Raw genomic sequence first — 16,478 nt, forward strand, 5'->3', positions numbered from 1 at the left:
CACATTTTCATAGATATCAAGGAGATGTATGCTATGTTTAAAGACTTTGACCAAGGTTTAAATGCAGATATGAAGCACAGAGATTCTACACTCTCCATTGTACCATACAGGTCTTTGTCTTACAGCAAACATTTCAGGTGAGTCAAGAAGATCCCCCAGTTTGGGCTATATTGTAGGGCCAGATATTAAATGGTGAGTTGATATGGGCAATAGCTTGACATACACACTTTCAGGATCCATAAATTCATATAGTATGATCTCTCCTACTTTTAAAGCTTTGAAGAGATAGTATTAGTAGCCACTGAGGATTAAATTATTGTACAATAACATTCTAGTTTGTATTAATAATAAATAATAGAAAAATAAATAAAGTTGAAATTTTATGACAGAATTTGAAGCAAAATGCTTCTAATTTTGATCTTAGTTTTATTGTTTTATTTTCTACACAGTGTATACTTCTTAATAAAATATTGAATTCTGAGAGCCAGGATGTACATAGTTTACTGTTATTGCTTTTCTAACACCAGTAAACATAAGTGAGGATGTTGCTGTTTTATGATACAATTAGCTATAGGGACATTACACAATACTGACTCTTTTTAAAGAATGAAGTTGTCTGTCTAAATTGCTTGATAGAAAATGTGTATACCATTCTAAAACCTTGTAACGATGCACATCCGAATATTGTATGACTCCATTTGGCTTTAACTTCCAAGCCACACCTCCAGCACATATCAATATTAGATTTGTTTATATATACTAACTTAAGTATAATGTAAAATGCTATCTATGTGACTTTCCTGGTGAGATTTTTCCAAAAGAGAGCTGATATGTACTTTGTCTATAGATTCCAATATTAACTTTTTATCTTTGTAATTCATAAATCAATCTTTAGGAATAAAATAAAAAAAACTAACAAAAAAAAACCAATATTTATTTTATGTCTTTTTTGTTCTAATAATATTACATTTGACAATATGGCAGAATTAAATTTTTCTTGTTATAGTATAACATATATGTGTATATTTAAAAATGTTCTTTGTAATGAAATTTCCAAACTTACAACATTTATTGACACTATTTAATCAACAGTCCTTCTGTAATGAATACTGTTTAATTATTGTTTCAAACATTTTGAGCTGAATATTATGAAAGTAGCTGCACCATCCTATAAGATTATTTTCCTTTCATTTAAGTATTTTTCTTTTATTAAAACACACATTGATGGTTGCTATAATGGCTAAGGTGATTAACTCACAGGCATAAAGTACAGGGTTTGATTCTCACCTTTGAGGAAAATTGGATAGACTTAAAAAGAACCACGAGGACTGCTAGCCTAGAACTTGTCTATGAGCATTTTATCAAACCTTTTATTGAGCAAGGTGAGAACATTATGTATTAGTACTTTTTAAGGTCTATGTGCTTATACAGAAAATTCCTGAAGTTTTTAAGAATATTAACATGCTAGAAGCTGATAGTGTCTAAGTGTCATATTATATTATATTGAAAATAATTAATTAAGATTATCAACATTTTATAGTTTATTTCAATTGATTTAATGGCTAATTTTATATTTTGTCATTAACTAGATTTAACTATAAATCTATTCAGTTTACTTTATAAGTATTTATCTGTACAATGAAAAATTGTCTTAAGTATATTTTCTTGTGAGTTATGTTTCAATGTAAGGTAGTTTAATTCTAGTTATATTCCAAGTTCTGATGTGATGATTGTAAGCAAGTTAAAGTTTCTTGGGATACCAAAGAACGTTTTAAAACAATTTATTTATTAATTCAATTAATATTTATTTGGATTAAGTCCAGTATTTTCGTAATGTCATTTTGTATGATATTATCTAGCCTCAAAAGTAAGAATGCACTTTACCATTTAATTATTAAATTATTCATGTCTGATTAATTATATTGCAGTTTTCATGTTATACTGTATTTATTTCCTGTTTTAATAATATTCTTGGATATTCTAAATAGTTGGAGTCCCTCTATAGTTATCATTACCTAACAAATTAAAATATTTTATTGTTTTTATAATCAAAGATTGTTTTCATTAAGTAATAAAGCAGAAAAACAAGAAAAAGTCCATTAAATCAGTACAGAGCTTTCAAGTTCATGTTCATATTCATTATGATTAAAAGATAAGAAGTTAGAACTTGCTTCCAAGTATGAACTTGTAAATCTAGACCCATACAATTCTGAGTTGAAGCTTGCTAAGAATGAGTCAACCAAAAATCAAGCAATTTCCTACTGAGAATTATCCAAAAGAATAGTGAAAACCACAAAGAAAGAAATTTCTGTAATACTTTATTTCCTACAGTCATGACAGTCAGACATAGCAACCATTAAAGTCAGTGGCCGTTTATCTCAAACACGTTTTCAGAAACAGAAACCAAAGTTTCCATGTTTGAATATAATGAACATAATGCAATCAGTGAGATGAGTTCACAGGGAAAGAATATAGAAGCACTGAAAGCTGCAGTAATAGACCTAAAAGGCTGATATGATATACTCATTAGGGTAATAAGTAAGGATGCAACTTTTGACAAGTTATTGGCTGCTGTCCCACAAACTCTTTCATACATTAACAGTTTCCACTAAGGCATGAAATGCTTATCTAACAGGCATGGTGTAGGGAACTATGAGACACCAAAAAGGTTCTCCACCAAGAGTAGGCTACATTGAGTTATTAAGTGCTGCATATACTTTCCATGTCCTTAAAGCAGCCAAAAAGTGAAGGAAATGGTTTGTTATGGTAATAAATGAGTTATCTTAGCTAACCTACCAAAAGAAAAAAGACGAGGACATAAGTGGGTACACATATACGAATGTTAATACAGAGAAGAATGCAATTATGAATGATTGTCCCACTATGGTGTTTTTTAAATGAAAGAAATTCAGTGCAGAGCCTTTTAGAGTACACAAACAGTGCAAATTGAAAGGAGTTGTTTTGACATGGATGAAAATATATTTGTTTTATGCTGTATTTGCTTAGTTTTCTAGACAGGGTAGATATAGTTATTCAATAAGTAAATTGCCAGCTGGATGTATCTGAGAGATGTGACCATCAGCTCTGGGCTGTCATGCATTGTTACTCTTATTATTCAGCCATGTATCCATCTGTATTACAGGTCATAATTTTGTATGATTTTTCTAGAATTACCTTAACAAAGCTTAAAGGCTGTGCCAGTCATACAATGTTTGGTAAGGTTTGAAATTTCTTATTTAAGAAAAAATATATGTTTGAGCTGTTACTGTTGTGTGCAGTAATTGAGTTTTATATTTATCTTTGCGCTAGTTGTGATCCATTGCTGCCCATTAACCCATGACCTTTTAGAGGTTCCTACTACTGAAATGTGAACCAATCCAATAACGTAAAACATGGGACTTGTGAATCTCTACAATTTGTTTGTGGAAGTATCTTCTTCTTGACCACTGTATGGGACATTAATATTATGTTATATTATAGATGAGTTATAGATTTCCTTTTTTGGCTGGGTAACTTTCTTTATTCACTCTACTCTACTCTATCGTTCTTCTAGAACTCTAACCTTTCTGTTTCCTTTTCATATTACATTTCCCAGAATTAGTATTTTTTCCACTCTAATGCTTACTCATTTGTTTAATTAATACTTAGGATGTGTGAGCTTTGAGATCCAGCTATCCTTTCCATTGGAATTAGTTTTAGGCAGAGGCGCAGGAGGTAAGGACATTATTTTAATCAAGGCAATGGGTCAAACACTTCCCATGTATTCTTTCTGACAATAAAGTCTGAAACACTCAAAGTATATATTAAAAATATGACAGTGTTGGACTGCACCTCTTTAAAAAATAACCCATATCAAAACTATACCCCAATTTCTTAGAGAAAACCCCTGCTCTAATCCTATTGAGACAGAGTTTGCTGAGTTCACATCTTCAGTATTAAATAAAACAATCATTTGATATGAGATGGGCACAGGGAATTACAAGACAGGTCTGCTATTAAGATTTTAAAGCAGTTACAAGCTAAACTTAAGGCTACGCAATTATGCAAGAAGGAATATGCCAAGTTTAAAATAAATACAGGATATTTTGAATGAGGACACACCCCTTTGAAACTCTGCCAAAATTCTAAAATTCCTACATCATCAAAATAATATCCAAAGCATTCAAGAAAACGGTCATACTTTTACAGACATTTAGGAAATCCTATTTTTTCATACCACCGATAGTGAAATTTCTGCTTCCTGGAGCACATTAGTAACCTTGGATCTAACTGAGTGATAACTACATACAATCAAAAAAAAAACATTCCTGCTGAGCTTCTAGGCAGCTTTTATATCGGAAGTAAAATCTGAAGTCAAGAAATTGAAATTAGTTAAAGGTTTTTTAACTCTGCTTTCTACAAGTTCCAGCATCACCAGGTTCCAGTTCCCCTAAACTGATTTCATCATCTATGCTCCCAAGATTGAAAGGTATCTATCTTAATCAGTCAAAACAGTTTTATCTATAAAACTAACACACCCTTTTTACTTCCCAAAAAATATCAGCCCACCCAACTAAATACTTGAAAATCTAATGATGATTATAACTATGACTAACCGACTAATGCCTATAATGAATAGCATGATCTCTAATTGTTCATAGGTTCATAGGTTCATAGGTTCATAGGTTCATAGGTTGGTACTAGGCTATCAGCCATAGGGCCTATACAAGCCTAGCCATAACAATTCCCTGGCTATTTCTTCCCACATTATTTACTTTCCTGGACCCCTGTCTAGCAGGGCGACTGACGTGATCCCTGGGGTGAATTTCCTTTCTCCCATCCAATCGTCAAGGTTCCTCTTGAAGAGGTCCAAAGAGGCACTCTGCTTGACATGTATGGGCAATCTATTCCAGAGTCTGGGGAGTCTCTGGGTCAGGAACCTATCCCTCCAGCATGTTTTGTTTATTGTGATGACAAGGTTTAGATCCCTGGAGCGTGTAGCTCTGAGGGATTGGGATTTCTTTAAGTGTAGCATGTCCAACAGCTCTGGGTTTGACATGGCCTTGTATGTTAAGCAGAGATCGCCTCTGAGTAGACGATATGCGAAAGGTAAGTAAACTATGGAATGAAAGTCTTTTTAACCTGGACTGTCCTAAGACTAATAATGCCACATTTGATATTCCTGCCAAGAGGATGTTTGTCTGGATTCACATTCCTTCCATCATGAAAATTCTAGCAAACTCATGCATCCTTTATCTTTTCACAAATTTCTCAATAAACTCCATGCCTTTACCTCAATCTGAATTTCTGTAAATGGTCTTTCTGCTTCCATATTAGGATATGTACTGTTACACATTAGAGCTGTCCCTCTCACTCTATATTCTTTCAGATTATGCAAGATTCATTGATAATGTGAATTATTTGGGTCTTTATTATCTCAGCAAAACGGCATTACAGTGAATGCCATTTGGCCGACACATATAGACCGAAATCCCATAACAGTGAAACCCCAGGTCACGATTTTTTCCCATGGAAAAAAATTGGTAGACCAACACAACACAGCACACCACTTACAACATTGCAAATTGGGGGGCTTCACCCACCACACCCACCAATATAGGGGGCTGTGCTCCTACCCCCCCTAACTAAATATACCAACTCCGAGATCACACTACAGTGGGGTAAACGGCAATGTCATGACTCAGGCCAAGCAATTTTTTTTTTCTCTAGGAAAAAAATAGAAGACCTGAGCTTTCACTGTTAAGCGATTTTGGTCTATATGTGTTGGCGAAATGGTATTTGCTGTAATGCCGTTTTGCTGATCTAATATAGACCCAATTATTTATGCTTTGCAGACCATAACAATTACATTATGTTTGCAATATCCTGATTTACTTAAATTTTATGTTGTTTATTTATTTTATTTTACATTTGTTTACCGGGAAAGTCCGTCTGGACACAGGTCCTTTTTCAGTGGAGGCCTGGGGAGAAAAGTTTCACATAATACATAATAACATAATATTGACATAACATCATATATTCAGAAATGCAATAGTACATGGAAAAAATGAAACAATCAGAGTACATGCTATCTGGTAGGTTATGCAATTGGTATAAAGTAGAACTGGAGAAGAATTGGAATAGTACAGAAGTATTTAAATATGTAGTATATGATAGTGAGGCTAGGTTGTTTGTTAGTTTGAGGTTGTTCTACATCCTCTGACTCTAAGTACATTAAGTTTTCCTATCTGGTTCTATGTTGTTGGAATCAAAAAGTTAGTCAGGATATTTTTGTTAAGGGAGTAGTTTCTATGGGATTAGGAGAGGTTGTTGATTTAATGTTCATCCTGGGGAGTTGTAGGAGTATAGCCAGATATTCATAAGGTGAGTCTTGAGGGATTTTTTAAATTGAATGGTGGAGGCAATGGAGGTAAGGTAGCAGGGTAGGTTATTCCAAGCTTTTGTGATGGAATGGCCAAAAAGAGCTTTCCCAGCTTCATTATTATATTTGATGACTTGTAGGTGATTTGGGGTTGTTGATCTTAGAGTTCTTTTTGTGGAATATGGTATAACTAGTTTTTGGAGTGCTGAGATTTTAGTTGGATGGTAGAATAGTTTATGCACCAGTATTAACTGGCTGACTTTTAGTAGGTGAGGCAGTTCTAACTAGTTTAGCTGCTTCAGTGCTACACAGTGGTGGGTCCTATAAGGGGTTTCTGTAGCAAATCTAGAAATTTTATTGTAACAAGATTCTAGCTTGTTTACATTGGTCTTGCGAAGGTTGGTCAGAATTGGGGCAGCATAGAGGAGGGTAGACAGTAGATGTGTCCTAGCAATGGTAGCTTTAGTTTGCTTGGTGAGATATGCTTTGTTCTGATAGAGGAGTCCGAGTTTTTTATATACTTTTTTAATAGTCTGGGCTGTATGAATATCAAATCTGAGGTTATTGTCTATTTCTACCCCTAAGAGTTTGGTATGGGAGGTGGGGGTGATCTTGGTATTGTTCAAGGAGGTTATGGCGAAGTTATAAAATGGAGGGGATTTACCTGGTCCAAACATAAGAAGTTTTGTTTTATTTGGATAAAAGATAAGCTGGGAGATGCTGAAACAAGTTTCTGCAAGGGAGAAGCATTCTTGGTTTAGGGTATGGAGGTCATGAAGTATACGAGCTGCACATATAAGAGTGGTATTGTCTGCATATTGAATGACTGAGGCATTGGGTGTGGTGGTGGAGAGTTGGCTAGTAAATAGAGAGAAGAGTAATGGGCCGAGTATAGAGCCCTGAGGTACTCCTAAGGATACTGGTAGCAGAGGGATCGTTGATTTTGCCATAAAACTGCTTTTTGTTGCCCTGAGAGGTAGTTTTTAAACCAGAAGATGGAGGGGGTGCTCATGTTTTGGCTGGATAGAGTTTAGAGGAGTATATTATGGTTGACCATATCCAAAGCTTTGGACAGGTCTAGAAAAATGGCTTACACAAGTTGGCCTATGTTTCTGTGATTATTGATTATGTTGGTAAAGGACATGAGAGCAGTGGTAGTGCTATGGAAGGGTCTAAATCCATGTTAATATTTGGATACCAGGTTATTTTGTAGAAGGAAGTTCATTAGATGTGTATGAATAATTCTTTTGAGTATTTTTGATAGGGGGATAAGATACCTATGGGTCGGTAGTTGTTTAGTTCTACAGAATTTCCTCCTTTGTGCAGTGGGATGATATGGGAAATTTTCCACAGATGGTGTATTTTACACTCTGATATTGATCTATTTATCAGAATTGTAACTGGATAGGCTATAGCTGTTGTGGCTATTCTTAGGTATTCAGCTGGTCAGTTATCTGTGGCTAGGGTAGTTGGGTAAATAAACAAACTAAAAACCTAACCTAAAAAGTTCCCTTTCACATCTGCTTCAGCTAATTAAAAACAAAAAAACACTACAGCATGATCTCTACTCTTAAATTAAATTGGAGAAATTTTCCCTTTTCCCCTGAATCCTACATGGAATCATGGCAACTTTATATTGTTTCACTAACCAACATTCTTATTCTGGAAACAAACATTTAAGGATTAAGAATACACATAACAAAATGTTTTCAAACTTAGTCTCACAGATTTTATTAAATGTTGTTGTTGTTGTTGTGTCTTTCGGCTTTTCCCGGTAATATTAAATAAATATTTGTGCAATTGTTTTGTAAATGGTACAGTCTCAAGAATTTCTATGTCTTTCTTCAAGAGGATTAATCAATTTTCCTTTCTTTACTTGAAATGTCAAAATCCTGAGAACTGTTGAAAGCAAACTTTGTGACCACAAAAATTAGGTGGTCTTAACTTATCAGATATATGAGCAATAATGCCAAACAAGGTAGGTGTTACAAAGAAATAACTAACCATCCAGACGTGTTGTGAGGACAGATGCCAATAGCTATTTAGCAGGTGCAAATTTCCTAAAACTTGTTTCGCTAATTGCTTGTCCAAACTGAAGTCTATATGGTATACAGGTGCTAAGGTGTCTCTGAGGAAGTAAGGGGATTTTCTTTACTTAAGTTCATTTGAATATGATGATCTGCAATTATTATAGAGAAGTTTAAAAGTTATGGTGAAAAGAATGAGAGTAGCTCTGGTTGTCACTAGTATGTAGAATTCTTTAGTGTAGGCTAGTAGAATAAATTTACTGGGATAAAGTCAATGAACCTACAGATTTTGGTACTCTGGACTATTATAGTTTCGGGAATCTACTTCACAAGCTTGAAGTTTCAGAACTTCAAACTGCAAATGGTCTTGACCATAAGATCGAAGTTTTGAATCATTGAAATTATAATAAAAAAAAAATAAAAGCAAAACATTTTTTTTTAATTTTGGGGGGCTGCACTCCCCTAAATAAATATACCAACTCTGAGATCGCACTACAGTGGGGAAAGTGGTAAATTTCCCATTCCACGTTCTACAGTGATCTCCATTCAAAACTTCTGAAGTTTCAAAACTTCAATCTTATGGTCCTGATCATTTGCAGTTTGAAGTTTTGAAACTTCGAGCTTGTGAAAGGAATTCACTTTCAGTACCAGTTTAACGCAAGTACTGAGAGCATACTTTTCAACTGTCCAGATTTCCACAAAATGCCAGGATTTTTGCCTCATATTTTTGGTCTGTTCATCACAAAATCTGTGGTTTACTGGCAAATTGTTGCAGCGATCTGAAGACACTAAATACTTAAAAGCATTTGAGTTTCAGACTTCATATTCTTTAGAAAAATGCATGCTAAGACACATTCTGTCATTGTAACAACTTTTAAAATTTTTAAGAGCAGCATTTAAAATCTGCCCCTATTTTGGGCCTTTGCTCCTGATTATGCCAAGCTTTGTTCAGATTTCTTGTGCTAAGAGGTTGAGGTTGAGAGGTATGATTGGGAGTCAATGTTTAGCTTGAGGGATAGGGACATCTGTGACCGGTGTTCTCCTAATTTTGTTGTGAAAGGGTTTGAGACTGTATAAGAACTTTGGAATTAAGTTTGGTGCTCAGGGTAATACACTCATTTCATCTTTGTGTTCCCAGTCATGACCACCAGCATTAATGACAGCTTGTAAACTTTTGAACAATGCTTTGTCCTTTTAAAAGAGTATGTTTATTAGTGTTAGCAACCTAATAATTCATTGTTATCTTTAAAAAAAGAGAAAGCATTTCTGTTCAATCATTTTCTAATAATGTTCTTTTTCTTTAATATTACCAGGGAGCTGAGCATTACAGAAGGTATAGAAGGGGAACCCACATGTGATGAGGACAGCAGGTACTGTTCTATCTTCTCAAGTACAACTTTTACAGTTATTCGCTATTTAGAGGTTTGTAAAATTAAGGAACTAAGTCACTATGTCATGACAGTTCATGGCGTTTAGATCATTTAGTCTTGCTAATTAAAGCATTTATCTCAACAACTACTGGTAAAGTACAGTTTGCAGGTGCAATGAAAACCGTGTCATATAGTGTGAGTCACTCATTGGTCCTCTCAGAACTATATACTTTTTAGGAAGTACTATGGGTATTTACAAGCAGACCACTTCAAATCAGGAGAAAAACTAAATGTAAGATGCCAGAAGAAACATACACAGCACCCTTACATTGACAAACTAGGCTTGCAAATAGAAACCATGTCAAACAATGACTATTTTTTGTCAGATTAACTTTTTTCAAGGTTATTTCTTCAAATATGAAATGGCTGAGAGAGAAATAGACAGGCAGATACACAGACAAAGATATGAGTGAAACAGATAATGCTGCTTTAATGCTTCTTGAAATTTTATGTACTCGGCATAATTGTGCTGATGTTTTAGACTGTATGAGTTTATGTGAGCATGCATGTGTATATGCATTTGTGTCCTGATCCACCTTTGCTGTTCACAGAAGCTCAAAGACATCTACTGGCATCATATAGGAGAATGTACAAACCTGCACTGGTATTATGGCTCAACTTTCTGCTACTTGCTCATTTTACCAGGAGGTTTTTCAAGTCTTTAACACAGCAATGTTAATAAATGCCCACCAGATGATCAGCTCTTATCATAGAGATGTACATTGGCACAGATAGCCATCTTGTGTCAGCAGTATGTAATATGATTTGTAGAAGTCTGTTAATATGAACAGAAATAAATTACTTAATCCAAGTTTGTAATGTGGCTTGTTCTGGTGTGTATATCATATACGTTGTATTGCTGTCTCCACCACCTGACCCACCTTTAATCTCACCTCTTTATGAGTCTGAATATCCTGGGAGAAAACATGCATGCATTAAATGACAGGGCAAATCAAATATAAAAATCTTCCAACAAGTAGGTTACTCCAGTACAACATGAGGTCTGACTTTTGTCTTGACATTGACATACCAGAAAGCATAGTTCATTCTAGCTCAGCTGGAATCAGACTAGTGAATAAATACGTGAAGTCCAGTAGTCTAGAAATTAAATTTGGGTCTAGTGTCCTAGCACTTCAGGTGCAGGAACTAATCCCACCTGCACAAAAGTCAAGTGATAAAGAAAGGAATAAGCTCTGTTTTCTTGAGGACAAGGCAGATAAGACAAATCACAGGAAGCTGTTTCCGTATAAAAAAGAATCAAAATAAAAAGCGTTTCTATGGTGTTACTCCTATGTCCCACTCTCCAATATTATCATCAACCCCCTTTTCCCATTTTTCTACATGGGATTGGGGTGTTGTATCAATTGTCACTTCCGCTCTTGGTTCCTTGGTTCAGTGCCACTCTCTACCTTATCCCATAATCATGCTTGACTGTCACAGGTCCTCTCTCATGCAAGCTATCCACCTCTTTGCTGGGCATCCTTGTTTCATCTTACTGTCTTCCTGTCTCACCCAAATCTTCTTTATCAAATCACCTTCTGCTTTTCTGCCCATGTGCCCAGACTACCATACCATAATCTGTTCTCTTTGACCTTCTCTGAAATTAGAGCTAATTTGGCTTGTGCTTTAATGTCATAATTTCTTCTTTTGTCCCACAGCATATATCCTAGCAACCATCTCAGGCATTTCATCTCCATGTCTTCTAGCTTCCTTAACTGTGGTGCCTTTGCTCCCCAGGTGTGTCTACCATACAGGAGCACTAATTTGTACAACTTACTTTTCAACTTCTTTGACATTCCACTGTCACACACCACCTCAACACTCTGTGCTGGCTGGCTGCAACCTTTCTTATTCTAGCTTTGACCTTCTCATTCAGGCTTCCCTTCTCCTCAACCACCCTTCTCAGATCCAGGAAGCTGCTATCCTGATCCGCTATTTTCCTTTTTATCTCAAATTTCAACTTAATCTGACTCCTCACTCTTGCTGCCATGACAACAGTCCAAGTTTCATCCCGTGTACCTTCAGTTTTGCATTCCATTCCCTGTCATTTGCTGATGTTTGTGTTCAGGGTCTGCTTATATTGCTACTTTCTCTACACACAGCAACCTTGTTGATCTGTCACTTCTGACATGTTTGCTAATGTAGCCAGTCAAAAGTATGAACAGTAGTGAGCCCAGAGCTGAACCCTGATGCATCCCTACTCCCACTCAGAACTCCTCTCTGAGTCCAAATACTGTTTGTACTTGTAATAGCCTGTACTAATTCTGTTAGTGTCTCAGAGACTTTGACTTTTGTAGGACTGTCAAAATCAGCTGTCATTGGACCTTGTACTGATTTCTTGAAGTCTAGGAATGCCTGTTTGGCTCTTTCCTGATCACTAGCTTCTTCTCCACTATCTGCAAACATTGGGTCAGTTATGCTGTATCCTAATCTAAAGCTGAAAAGTAAGTTGTACAAAACCATGCTTCTGTATGGTACACAAATCCTCTGGAAGTAATCCTTCTATCTGTGTTTGATGTCCTGTGCAAGGAATTGTACAAGCAGCCTAACATCATTAATAAGATACTGTTGGCCTAATGATTAAGGTCTTCCCCTCCCAAGTACAAGGTACATTTTTGATCTTTACATTTGGACAATGCCTGTACATTATTTGCATGATCTTCTCCATGTCTGTGTGGGGTTCTACCCAAAAACATGATAGGTGTTTCCATCTCAACCCCACCCACACTTGAATGGAATCATGGGTAGCAGTATAGACTCTAGGTAGTGTCTATTGTGCAGACTTACTAGTTTAGGCATCATCTGTGGTACACAGTATTTTCTAGATAGGTAAACACAGATCACTGACTATCTTCTGTGTCAGGGCAATTACTTAATAGTGTAAAAACTGACTCAAAGTGATTTGGTCAGGCTGAATAATTTCCCAATCTCTAATATGTTAATCTTCAGTCATCATCATCATCATCCCCTTTTTCCCATTTTCTACATGGGGTCGGGGTATGGTGTTAACTGTCACCATCTCTCTCGATTCAGTGCCTACACTCCTTCCATCTTTAACACTAATGCTTGACTGTCGCAGATCTTCTTTCACACAGTCCATCCACCTCTTTGCTGGACGTCCTCATTTCCTCTTACCTTCTTCCTGTCTGTCCCAAATCTTCTTTACCAGAATGTATTCTGTTTTCCTGCACATGTCCAAACCACTGTAATCTGTTATCTTTGATCTTTTCTGCCATTGCAGCTACTTTGGCTTCTGGTCTTATGTCCTAATTTCTTCATCTGTCCCACAGTGTGCATCCTACCACCTTTCTCAGGCACTTTATTTCCATCACCTCTAGCTTCTTCATCTGCTCTGCCTTTACTGCCCAGGTTTCTGTTTCATATAGTAGTATTGTTCACACCACTGCTTTGTACACCTTACTTTTCAGCTTCTTTGGCATTCTTCTGTCATATACTGCACCTGAAACTCTACGCCAGTTGGCTGCAGCTCCTCTGATTCTAGGTTTGACCTCTTCATTCAGACTTCCCTTCTCCTCAACAACCCCTCCCAGACACTTGAAGCTATTTACATGTTCCACTATCTTCCCTTCTATCTCAATTCTGAGCTTCTTCTGATTTCCCCAATTTGCTGCCATTACCACTGTCTTATCTATGCTTAGTTTCATCCCATGTTCCTTCAGTTTTGCATTCCATTCCGTTGTCCTTTGCTGAAGTTCTAGCTCAGAGTCTGCCTGTAATGCCACATCATCTGCATACAGCAACTTTGTTTGCTAATGTAGTCCATCACCAGTATGAACAGCAGTGGGCTGAAAGCTGAACCCTGGTGTACACCCACTCCCACTGGGAACCCCTTTGAGAGGTTGAACACTGTTCGTACTTGAGTTGTTCACTCCTTGTACATAGCCTGTACTAATTCTACCTATGTTTCTGGGACTTTAAACCACAGCAGTACTGCCCAAATCAGCTTTCTTGGAACCTTATCATATGCTTTCTCCAAGTCTAGGAATGCCCAGTTGGTCTCTCTCCTCATCTCCAGCTTCTTCTCAACTATCTGTCTCACTGCAAACATCAAGTCAGTTGTGTTGCATCCCAATCTGAATCCGAACTGCTCATCTCCCATTTTACATTTCACTACTCTGTGTATCTGTTTATCAATCACCCTCTCCAGAACTTTCAAGCAATGTGACAGGAGTTTAATGCCTCTGTACTCCCCACATTTGTGAATTTCCCTTTGTTCTTGTACACTGGCATGAGTATGCTTATTATCCAGTCATCTGGGATACATGTTTCTCTCCACACTGCTATAAGTACCCTCAGGAGCCATTTCTCTCCTATCTCACCCAGCATCTTTGTCATGTCTTCTGTGACCTCATCTGAGCCTGCTGCTTTCCCTGACTTAATTTTCATTAGTGCTGTTCTTACTTCTTCTAAGGTGGGCTCCTCTTATTCTCTCATTGTAGGCTGTTTCTGGGGCACTACAGCTTCTGTGGGGTTTTCTTCATTTAGAAGCTGGTGGAAATATTCCTTCCATCTGCCTTCGATCTCCTGTGGACTAGTGAGCAGGTTGTTGCTGGCATTCCTTATGAAGGGTGTCTGACTATCTTCTTTATCTTTCTGTCTTTGCCTTGCAACCTAATATAGTTTCTTTGTACCACCTACTGAGGCACTTTCCAGAAGTTGGTAAAGTGCCTCCGATGGCCTGTTCCTTGCTATTGCAACTCCTTTCTTAGCTTCTTTGTTAGCCAACCAGTATTCCTTTCTAGCCTGACCAGTCTTTTCTGTCTCCCATTTTTTCCTACACTCCTTCTTTCTTTTGATCACTTCCTGGACTTCTGCATTCCATCACCAGCTTTACTTATGGACCTTATTTCCATACCTGGCTCAGCCACATAGCTGTTCTGCAGTCCTAAAACATGCTGTTTTGAGGTGCTGCATTTTTCTTCAACTCCACCTATTTCCTACTCTTCTTGGGGTTCTAGAACCCTGAGTAATTCCTTGAACTGTTTTACTTTCTCTCCAGTCAACTTCAAGGTCTTCAGCCTAGTCTCTGTTGACCTTAGAGTCTTCTCTGACCACTGTTTGCAGCTGATTGTGGCAACCAGTGGTTTATGCTGTGGGCCGACTGTTTCATTGGGGATGACTTTGCAATCATGGATTCTACCTCAGTGCCTTTACCTTACTAGGAAGAAGTCTACCTGAGTTGCATGTTGGCTACTCTTGTATGTGATCTTGTGACTGTCTCTCTCTTTCTGAACCATGTGTTGGCTACTATCAGGCCATTTACCAGACAGAAGTCTAGAATGGCTTCTCCTTCTTTATTCCTGTTGCCCTAGCCATGTGGACCCAGGCAGTACTCATATCCTGTTCTGCCTGTCCTGATATGTGCATTTGTCACCCGCTATCAACACCAATTCATGTTGTCCTGCTTTATCTTAGGTCCTGCAACTGCTGTCTGAATGCACTCTTTTCCCCACAACAACCTTGCGGTGAGGCATAGGTTGAGATTATGAATACTGCCCTATCATTACACTGGAGTCTGATTACCACGTGTCTGTCACTAATTTTGATGATATCCTTCACTACCTTCTGAAGCTTCTCTCTCACTATAATTCCCACACCATTTCTAGCCTGTCCCCTCCCGAGTAATAGACTCTGAATCCCAAGCCAAGTGGCTTTGCTGCACTGCCCTTCCAACTTGTCTCTTGGATACATAGAATGACCAGTCTCCTCAGTATCATCATGTCATCCACTTCCAAGCCGTGTCCTGTCAGTGAGCCTACATTAAGTGTAGCAATTCTCAGTTCATGTTTGGCATAATATGTTAATTTTCAATCATTCCATCATAATTACACTTTGGCCAGCGAAGGAGAAGGTAAGGAGGGCCATCAAGTAACAAGAGAAACTTGGTGATACCCTGCTCTGACTAAGGCAGATGTGGTGAGCTTTGTGCAAGTTAATTTTCATGAAAACAGGAAAGAAACTCAATAACACAATGGTAGAATACTTAGCTGCAAATGTAGGGATCATGGTTTGAATCCCCTTTCCCAGCTGAAGTCTGTACTATTATGAGCAATGCCATTATCTTTCTTAGACTTCTAGGTAGACTTGAAATTCTGACATTTGTAAGTTATTCTATGCAGAATGAAGTAATTCTCCAAAAATCCTTCAGTAGGAATGCATATTACTTTAAAAATAAAACTATCTTCTGCTTGAGCTATTTTAGTTTTGATCATATTAATTGATTTTATTTTTTAGGAAGACACACGCGGAAGAGGATGCTGGAGTGGATCCATCTGGTGAAGACACTAGGTACTGTTTCATCTCCTTGGTAACCTTCAGATCAGTTGCAACCCTGCAATGAACTTTCACAAAGTGTGTGTGTGTGTGTGTGTGTGTGTGTGTGTGTGTGTGTGTGTGTGTGTGTGTGTGTGTGTGTGAAGCATTCACAACTATCTTTCCCCAGTGCAGCTTAATACATATAGCTAAGTGCGATTACTTGACATATTAGTATATGTGTTCCAAGGGTGTAGCCTGCAGCACCTTGCTACTTGTGCAGTAAACAGTTGTATAACTAAAGACAAGCAGATCATGAAATGTTATTGAAATAAGCACTTAATGGTGGAGTTATTAACAAATATTGGTAACACAGTAAACCAGAAA

General features: G+C 37.2%; 1 protein-coding gene across 2 annotated transcripts in view; it reads left to right on the forward strand.

Annotated features, from left to right (window-relative positions):
- Positions 1-16,478, forward strand: part of LOC122791600 (non-muscle caldesmon-like) — a 1,000,623-nt gene that overhangs the window by 183,885 nt on the left and 800,260 nt on the right. For both annotated transcript variants that reach the window (XM_044059382.1, XM_044059381.1), the window contains exons 2-3: positions 9,702-9,758; positions 16,074-16,127. In XM_044059382.1, coding sequence (XP_043915317.1) covers positions 9,702-9,758; positions 16,074-16,127 — 111 coding nt within the window. The remainder of the gene's footprint in view (positions 1-9,701; positions 9,759-16,073; positions 16,128-16,478) is intronic.

The sequence above is a fragment of the Protopterus annectens genome, chromosome 17.part0, assembly GCF_019279795.1.
Source record: "Protopterus annectens isolate FY-2018-M chromosome 17.part0, PAN1.0, whole genome shotgun sequence".
Taxonomy (NCBI): Eukaryota; Metazoa; Chordata; order Ceratodontiformes; family Protopteridae; genus Protopterus; species Protopterus annectens.